General features: G+C 42.0%; 1 protein-coding gene across 3 annotated transcripts in view; it reads right to left on the bottom strand.

Annotated features, from left to right (window-relative positions):
- Window positions 1-10,088, bottom strand: part of Tfap2b (transcription factor AP-2 beta) — a 29,670-nt gene that overhangs the window by 4,836 nt on the left and 14,746 nt on the right. For all 3 annotated transcript variants that reach the window (XM_028766661.1, XM_028766660.1, XM_028766662.1), the window contains exons 4-6: window positions 6,985-7,204; window positions 5,070-5,188; window positions 2,468-2,609 (exon numbers count right to left, since the gene is read on the bottom strand). In XM_028766661.1, the coding sequence (XP_028622494.1) occupies window positions 2,468-2,609; window positions 5,070-5,188; window positions 6,985-7,204 (481 nt within the window). The remainder of the gene's footprint in view (window positions 1-2,467; window positions 2,610-5,069; window positions 5,189-6,984; window positions 7,205-10,088) is intronic.

Genomic DNA, 10,088 nt, shown 5'->3' with positions numbered 1-10,088 from the left:
CACACACACACACACACACACACACACACACACACACACACACACACAAACTGAAAGATTTAAGCCCCTCAGCCACAAGCCTGTCCCTGGCATAGAAGCAGATTGTGGTAGCCTTGCATGGCCCAGGGCAAAAACCTGTTTATTCTAGGAGAGAATGCTGATTTCATTCAAAGCAAAACCTATCTACCTGCAGCATTTTGGATGAAAGATCTCTTCCTTTCTTTTTAAAAAAAAAAAAATCTCATGACCCCCTTTTTTTGCGTATGTGAGCTACTAAAAATTTTTGTGTAACAGGATGGTTGTCAATATAAAAGGATTTCCTCATAGTTTAAATAAAACTTAGAGGTAGATGGTTAAAACACTAGGGATGATAGATTTTTATTTGTTGAAGGTTTTAATTTCCTCAAGGCACCTACAATTTAGAGTACTCTCCTAGCCTTAGGAACCCCGTGTGTATGGATTGGGCTTATTTGAGAAATTTTTAATATAGGGGATGAACGGGAGGGGTTTAGCCCTGAAGGTCAAATGGCTAGGCTCTGCTGGCAAGCTGAGGCATGGCGTCCTCTGAGGCCACAGCCTTTTCTCAGATTGGCAGGTGTCTCCTGACTTCCTTCCTTCACCCAGCCTCTGGTTCTCTGGGATGTCAAGAAAAGCAAACATATATAGCAAACTGGACCTATTTGGTCAAGGAATGGTTGAAAGAGCACTTAGCAACTAACAAGTAACCTGACTCTCAGGTAATCAGGGCAGATTTCTGGGTTTGAAAGACCCTTGGGGTACTCTTCTCCTGGGCGCTACTGCATTGCCCAAGGCTAGTAATAAGCCAAATGGGGACTCTCTTTCTCCACCCACTGACAGCAACAGAGAAAGATTGGTATTTCCAAGGCCTCTGGATAAAGATAGAGTCTTCCTACCTTTTCAGGTCTCCATTCAAAATGTATACATATATACCTACAAGTGACTGTGCTTACCTAATAGAGCCTCTGTCAGTGAGGTTCACATACACACTCCCAGGCTCTGACTCACCTCCCTTCCATCATTCCAATGTGAAGGGTTTGGGGATTGGTCCAGAAATGAATGAGTGTGGCAGGGGTCCAGGAATGAGTGTTGTGGGGAAGCTTCCAAGGTGATTCTGTTAACCTAGGCTAAAGAATAGTGGCCTTAAAAGTTATAAGGTTTCCAAATGAGGCTGTGTGTGTGTGTGTGTGTGTGTGTGTGTGTGTGTGTGTGTGTGTGTTTATCTGGGAAGGGAGGGAGAGTCAAATCATCCTTTAAGAAATAAGGAGGCTTTGTGGATCTTGTTGTCTAGTTTAGACATGTTAGTTTTGTTTTTAAATTATTTTATTCTTCCCTAACAACTGGTCCTTACTACCATATACCAGAAGAAGAGGAAGAGGGAAACCTACCGACAAAAAAAAAAAATCTATTATACTGCAAGATGATGGTACATTGGAGGGAAACCTTCTAAAACGAGGGTGGGGCCAGGTTTTGATCATTGGTTGTAGTCTTAACTTTGTACTCATTTCCAACGTGCCCCCCCCAAAGGAAACTTTGTAATCCTGAGAACAAATGCTTAAGACTCAAGCCTTTAAAAATTTGCACAGCTCAACCCAGGCTCTGTAAGCAATTAAAGTTCTGGGACATTAATATTTTTTGACCCTGCGGAAAGGGGCAATCAAATTCCAATCACGTCTCAAAAACATCTGGACAAATTTGAGCAAATGATTTTTCAGCCTTCCATATATTTCTTTAAATTACGCTGTCAACGGAACAAACCGCGTCCTGGAACGCTGAATAAATGAACGCTGCTGTTTAGGCCGGGCCTGCGACAGAGAAACGTGCTGGTGCACGCAGCGCCGCCCACTGCAGGCCTGAGCTGGTCATAAAACATCAACAATATGACACCGAAGCCAAAGACAGGAGTAAATCAAATAAATAGAAAACCCACTGTAAATGTTCAAATGAGCTCTAGACCTAAATTTAGCCAGAGATTTACTGTTTTCCCCTCTGGAGTTGTAGTAAATTTTACAAGTCCGTGGAAGATGACAAACAGCAACCTTGGATATGGAGTAATTAGAGCTGTGGGTAGAGATGGGCACGCATGGGTGACATAGAGGCACCCTGAGCGAATACATATTGCTATCCCTCTGATGGCAAGGGAGACCAGAGCAAAGCCCAGACAGAAATATTCACCTAGGTATCTGGGAAGAGACTTTGAGAAAATCTGCCTGATACCTCAGAACTGTGTGTTGAGGAAACTGTTAAAAACCAAATTCTCTTTGTAAAGGGAGAAGAAGAGAGAAGACTACCCGCCACCCCGCATACTCCACCCCAGAGAAGCAACCAGCTTCCTACCCTCCCTGTTGTTTGAAAGCAAAGCTCTGTCAAGGCACTCACAGCAGTTTCCTAAGTGGACCTGGGTCAGGGAGGGAGTCCTGGACCAGCGCCCAGAGACTTGGAAACTCACTTGGTGGCCAGCAGCATATTCTTTCTGGAGTGCAGGTCACTGGGGTCTGTGTGCTGTCTGTTCAAATACTCGGACACGGCTTTAGCAGGAAACTCTGTTTCACAAATATACCCAAAATCCCGAGCTAAGTGAACAGCTTCCCCTGTAAGGAGAGCAGCAGAGAATCAACCTAACACCTGAGGCCAGGTACTACACAACAAAGTCAAACCGGAGACAGAGACTAAAAGTAAAGATGAACTTCATAACTCAAATGAACAGGACAAATCTTATTCTACCAGCCTCTGGCTGAGCCAGGCTCTAAACAGACACCGCCCCCTCCCAAGAGACATGGGGCTTCCTGCAGATAACTCACATTGGCTTAGAGGGAAGTGGCCTTAGATTCAAGAACCACCTTACAATTTAATTTAGACCTGAGGAGGGATAGGCTACCCAGACTCCTCTCTTCTATTTAAAGCACCAGTTACACTTGCTTGAAATAAAATTTGAAAGTCACCACCATCTTCCTACAGTTCCCTTGGCAAACTAATATGCATAAACAAATCTACATATGTAAATGTTGCTGCAGAGTAATAACGGTATGTAACACATGTGTGCGTTTGTGTATGTGTGTGCGCGCGCCCGCATGTGTATGAAAAGAGTATTTATATTCTGCAGCAAAGTAATTATTGACCCTGCACTCTCCTTGCTGTTTTTGGTCTTCTCCTTTTCAGAGATTTCTGTCATCCTCCTCCTACTTAAAGACCTTCTACTGTACAAAATGGAACTGCAAACACCAGGTCATGCTAGACACGCCATAGCTTGCCCTTCTATATATGGTATCATTACCTTTTCCAAAGCACAGCCTTGGGAATTTAAAGAACGATCACAAACAGGGTAAAAAAAAATAGGTGTGTTGAATTATCTCATGAGTACATTATTTTGAGAGAAAATGACTTACTTTTTTAAAGATATAATAACAAAAGACTTCAAGCATGGTGCTTACAAGGATTCATTATACCAAAAATTACACAGCAAATACTGTCATTTCAGCGTGGTTTCTAGTTTCTTTTCCTTCAAAAATCTTTGTCTCCTGCTAAGATTACCTTGCCTGTTTTCAAAATGAGGTTTTTGATATTAATGATTCTCTAGAAGACAAAATGGAAGGCTGGAGAGATGGCTCAGTGGTTAAGAGCACTGACTGTTCTTCCAGAGGTCCTGAGTTCAATTCCCAGCATCCACATGATGGCTCACAACCATCTATAATGGGATCTGATGCCCTCATCTGGTATGTCTAAAGACAGGTACAATGTACTCATATACATAAAACAAATAAAGTCTTTTTTTTTAATAAAGGCAAAATGGAATACCCACATGCTAAGAAGGTTCAACTGCTACCAAGTAGAATTTAAAAATGTGATGACTTAAGGCCTCTGGTGGGAGAGTTCAAGTAAAACAAAACAAAACAAAACAAAACAAAATCTTTGCTTTAAAGATGGTAAAAAGCAAAACAAATAACTCCTTGATCTCCTCATTTAAATAATATAAGACATAAGATGCTGTCCAGCAAAAGCCAACTTCTTCCAAGAGTCATAATACCATGTCAACTACAAAAACAGGACACACAAGGAAGATTCCAGAGAAAATTCTCCGCTGGTCTTCCATGTGTACCAACTGGCTGTACTTCTTGTCTGTCTCCTCTACACATTCAACTACAGACACTCTTCCTCTAGACTGCAGAGTTATTAATTATCACAGGCCATAGATTTCATCTCAAAACCCAAACTGACAGACAAATTAGAAGTTTCTCAAAGTCATTATGGGAATTTAATTTACAAGTAATGAATTTGCCTTGAAGTTTCAACTCTTCTCTCCAAGTGTTTTTCATAACCCCCTGCACAGTTTTCCCTTAAGCATCGCTGGACTTACTAAGGTGTCAATACCTCATCAAGTCCAAGTAGGTAGGATGGTCAGGAGCTTTAAAATAAGCATTAACACCCACAAACACTATACGTTTTTACACTTTTCAAGTTTTATTACATTTATAGGGGGTTGAGTACATCAAGGTGGGGGGTAAACCAAGACAGCTCTCTCTCTCCTTCCACCTTGTGGGACTTGAAGATGGATATCAGGTGGTCAGGCTTGAAAGCAAGTGCCTGTATCCTCACCAGTCCCCTGCTGTTTGCTAGTAACACTTAGAGATGAAGTTAGAGAAGGGCAAAGAGTTTTGATTGCAGTTTGCAGGAGTTCAAGCAGAGAATGCTTTAGCCACTGTGGCAAGGGAAGTGACCCCTGCTCTGACTTAGAAACTGGGCCTGAGCCCTGTTCAGAGGATAGGAAAAAAAATATATATGAATATAATATATGAATATATATGAATATATATGAATATATATATGAATACATATATATATATATTCATTCAAGTGTTTGCTTTTCTGCAACTGCTGGCCCCCTCTAAGTAAAAAGGCCTATGAACTTCTCTCCTTGCATCCCTTTGCCATCTTACTCATAAGGACACAGCAATCACAATGATTTCCAGTTAATCATGAAATGTGTAAAATGTCAGCCTCCAGTGGACACTTAAGCTCCGCCACTTGGTGAAATGGGCACAATTCTTGCTTACCTTCTACCAGGGAGGTGAGTAACGTGACATTTGCTGCTTTGCGCCTGCCCGCGGGTAAATTCAAACCGATTTTTTCTAGCCTTTCTCTCAAGGATCTCCCCCCATTTTTCGATTTTGCTCTGCAATGGCAAGAATTAACATTCTGATTAACCTCAGAGTGTTCCTGAAACAACGTTTAGACTTAGCAATCTAGAGCCCAGTGGAGCCTGAAGAGGCTTTAACTTGAGGTTAGCACTACCCCCACCCCCAACCCCTTCCTTTTAGTTATTTGCTGACAGTTTGCTGAGGTTTGCTTAATTTCTGCAATACAGAGCATTAAAAAGTAAGTCTTGGATTTTGTTTTGTTTTGTTGTGTTTTGTTTTTCGTATATTGTGAGGGGGAAATTGGACCAGATGGGAATAATTAGAATGTAGGGCAGTGGATCCAGAAAAGGTAAATATTGCTCATCTTATAGACAGGTTATGCACAGGTTCACCCCCTGCCATGGAGTACGTGAGTAGAACAGAATCCAGATAAACTTTTTAAAGTAGGGGAAAGAAGAGGGCAAGATTCCAGAAACCACCAGGCTTCTAAAGGAAGAATAGCACCAAATATTTTAAAGTTTAAAACAAAGGGGAGAGAAGACTGACTTTTGTACTCAAATGATGTTTGTCGTCATGGTAACAACAATCCTAAGACTTTTGACCTTGTTAATATGATGAGAACTTTGTATTCACTATCTCAGCACATGTTATACACTCATGTTCAGGAATTGAATTAAAACACTCTGGACACCAAGGTGGGGTAACGCACACCTTTAAATCCCAGCACTTGGGAAGTGGAGACTGGCAGATCTCTGAGTTGCAGGCCAGCCTAGTCTACAAAGTGAATTTCAGAACTGCCAGGGCTATACAGAGAAATCTGTCTTAAAATTAATAATAATCATAATTACAATAAAAAAAAACCAGCCTGGTTATGAAGCTCAAAAGACTCACTTGAAAACTAAACCAAGCAAAGACAGTAGAAGAGGATTCAAATTAAGAACATCCCTGGGTCACACCAACACTTGGGATCCCTGTAGGCTGTCCATATCCTCTAAGGACTGTGCAAAAATAAAAGGAAGCTGGTTATCATGTGTGAACCCCATTGCTGTACTATTTAGCCAGCAACTTTTAGGAAAGAAAGGGATGGCGAACATCTGAAATGGGTTTACCTTCAGAAAATTGTATCTCATGCAAGTCACTTAGCAAGGACAGTGCCAAGGATCCAGATGTTGGGAAGAACTGTTGCGGGGGAGGGAGGGGAGGCCATTTCTTCCTCCATTTTCACCAGGAGTCTGCCCATGGGTTGTGATTTTTGGCGAGCATCTACATAGCCCCAGGAAATGACTACTAATAGTTATAAAGTACTATTAATGTTGTGAGATGTGATACTATTGAAAGGTCAGATCTAGAAAAAGATCTTCAAGCATATTGTGCTAGTGCATTAATCTTTTAAAACTAGTAAAGTGGATACGGACAGGACAGCATGCTGGAAACTGCCTTTTATGTTTCAAATGAGCGTGCTTGGTGGCGTGAATAGGTTCTGGGTTGAACTCAGGCTAAGAACAGAGAGTTCTTGTAGTTGAGAACCTTGCACCAGCGAGAAAGTGAAAGGTTCCCAGTCCCGACTTGTCAAGGAGGGTAGCACATGCGCAGTGTGATCTGGCACGGGTACGGGGTTGGTTACAGAGCAAACGTAGCACTAGAACGTCAGACCCCCAACCTCAACCTTCCTGCTATTTGAGGATGCACATGGACTCCGGGTTGCTAGGCAACCGCATCAAACGTTCTCCCTCAATCTCCACTATCCTCCACCTCTAATAGAATCGTGTGTGTGTGTGTGTGTGTGTGTGTGTGTGTGTGTGTGTGTGTTGTTTGTTTTATTTTGTTTTACCTTCTGAGGACGCCGCCCAGGAGAGACGCATTGAGGCATTCAGGGGGCGAGAGCCTTCTCTGAACTTCACCCACAGTAACTTTGTACTTTGAAGTTGAACTGAGTAGAGATAAACGGCCTGGGACTGAGCAAAATACCTCGCCGGTGTTGACTGACATTCCTCCCAAGAAGCCATCTTTATTCATCATTAGAGAAGTCACAGATTTGGGAGGGACAGGAACTAGAGAAAGATGGAGAAAGGGGAAAAAAAAAGAAAAAAAGTTTCCATAAAGGTGACCGGGCTTCATTAACATTACCGATGGTTGATAGGACAGGACGAGTCACCTGGGAAAGCCAACCCTGGGCAGCCACCAAGTGGAAAGAGTAGGTGAGGCGGCTACTCCAGTGCTTCCCAGCTGTATTGCGTTCCCAGTGCTGTGAACCGACCCAAATGTCAGCATTCCTCTGGAAACTTACCCAAGACCAGAGGACATGTGAGAGACGCTTCCCATAGCCCAGTTAGACCTTGAATATTGGATCATGCTGTGAACCTAGACAAAACCTATTTGGTCACGTGCTTCTTCTGTGACCTTGGACACCTCGCAGAGATCCTGATCTCAATTTCCTCCACGATCCTCCCCAGGATAACACTACCTCATTAGGTACTTGAGGGTGAAGATTAATACCACCGTTCTCTGAGAAAAACGGCTAATGTCAATGATCTTTATGGAATTTCCTCTTCTCTGACTGGACCCAAACTTGTCTAAAGTAAAAAAAAAAAAAAAATCACTAAAGATGGGGTGCGCGTGGGGGTTGGCGAAAGAGGGAGAAATAAGAGCTACCTTATAATGAGCCCTATTTTCCCCCACTTAAAACAAGAGCAAGATCCATTTAGAAGAGTACTCAAATGCTCATCTCCAGTAAGAGCGAAGCAGTGACATGAATTTTGTTTACAAATTAAGGCACCGGCTGGCGATTGTTTGGAACAGTTATGATTTACAACAGGTGTCCGGATCAATCAACCAATCACCATAATTCAGATGAGCGGTGGCGGTCTTGCCTTACCCCAGTTGTTTCGTTTCAGCAAGTAATTGATAACAACCCACACTCAAGGTATGTTTTATGCAGAAGCTAATAAGAGCTGACAGCTGGTTGCCACTGCGCCCCTGGTGCATTCAGCCTCTTCCAGTTTGCATTTCTGTTTAATTGTGTTTTGGTGTCATCTGCATGTCAGGACGAGGCTGAGCTAGGTGGAAGGCTGAGGGGAAGAGAATCGGAGCAGCGTCCTGCTCCCCCTTTGAACTTCTCCCGAGTTCCCCTACAAGTTAACTTCTTCCGTGGAGAACACATTGAAGCATATGTCTAGTATAGGAGAGAAAAAAAAATAAACTTCCATTTCTACGTTTCTCATAATGACCAAGTCTCACCCTATAAATCTGGCTGGGAAAGATGCACTCTCTGCCACATGGGCTCCAGAGTTTTGGGAGAAAAAGAGTCTAACTTCTTTTCTACAAATAAGACAATGCGGCATTTCTCTTTCGGCTGACTCTTTAAAGCACCAGAGTTCAGCATTCAGACTCCCAAGGTGGTTAAGAGATTTCCAAAAGTTAGGTGTTTATTAATTTACTTTGGTGCTTTACACAACATTTCAAAAGCCGCTTTCCTTAAGGGAGTGGATTTAGACACTGAAGCATCCCCTTTGACCACTTCTTGATATAGAAGAATTTCAGGACCTATTGTTGATGTCCAGCACCTGTTCTAGTTGGAGGAATTGTATTAAAAAAATGAATCCATCTTCTGCACTGCCACGGTACTGACAAGTTACAAAGGGGATTTTGATTTCTGGACACTCATACCTTCATTAGGGACTGCTTCTCATTTGACACTAAAGCAGCAAAACGTCAAACTGCTTTCACCAGATGTGAGTAATATTTGGAGTTGATAATGGTAACTTTAAATCTCTTTGTAAATGAGTGGTTGGGATGGAGACATTTAATTCTTGTACACAGTATCCACATGTATTTTTGTCTTCTCTTTTCATAGCATTCTTGATATCTATATTTCATATTTATATTCAAGTCTTTATATACAATTTATACTAATAGCCAGTGTCATGGCATCAGCTTGGGAAAGAGTTACTCTAATTACAGATAGCCCTTTGCAGTTTCAACAAGAGAGCTGGAGAAATAAATTATTTAAAAGATCTCATCTCTGATACTTTCTTTAGCATTGCTTAGAATATTTTAATAACAAAACAAGGCCAGCAAACTGACGGTTCTATTATGCTTATTAAGTCAGTATTTCTTAAACAGTAGTTTTTCCGGTTTTCTAATTCCCAGATGCTAACTTTCTTGAAAACCTAGGCTTTCAGAAAGACTTTATACCCTGTTCCTGAACTGTACTATTGGTGACTGCCTGATTCAGCTGGTAGGAGCTGATTCCTTTAGGGAGAATATGTTAGTCCCTCCCCTGGGCTGTATCTCTCTGCATATACACATAAAAATGCCTGTGTCTACTTATATGCCACAGTTCCATCTTAGCAATTCCTACCCACTATACCCCGCTCCAAGCCTCACAAGGTGAACGGAAATGTTTTAAATTCTATTTCCATTTTGTATCAAAATCACCTTTTTGCATTCTATCTTGTATCTTTAGGTTCTAACTCGGTTCAACTCGGGCTCCTTGCCCTTGCCTCAGCTTTGAGCTCCTAGACCAGAGCCTACATATTTCTCTTCCCAGCTTTCCTTCTGGTTCATAGCTTGCTAATCATCTTACCTTCCTCTTGCCCTCACACCTGCTTAGCTCAGCTGATTAACCCCGTATTTTATTCCCTTCTGCTTTCCTCCAGCTTATCAATAAACTCAGAGAGCAACAGGGCCCAGTTGATTTGTTAGTAATTATGAGCACACTGTTCCTGCTCATGAAACCCAGAGATGACTGAGATAGGTTTAAAGCGACAGCAGGAAAATGCTGAGGAAACGGAGCATAGCAAGACTCAGCATGAAGCCTTTGGTTCTTTACATGTTTACAATTTTCTGTGCATACATTAAGAAGTGAGTGTTCCTCTTCATAAGTTCTCAGTTGGATAGTAAAGCCAGCTTCTAGATGTAACACACACACACACA

Source organism: Grammomys surdaster, unplaced genomic scaffold (genome assembly GCF_004785775.1).
Source record: "Grammomys surdaster isolate TR1022 unplaced genomic scaffold, NIH_TR_1.0 169, whole genome shotgun sequence".
NCBI lineage: Eukaryota > Metazoa > Chordata > Mammalia > Rodentia > Muridae > Grammomys > Grammomys surdaster.
Note: the sequence above shows the minus strand (reverse complement) of the source record. Positions and strands in the feature narration are given on the sequence as shown.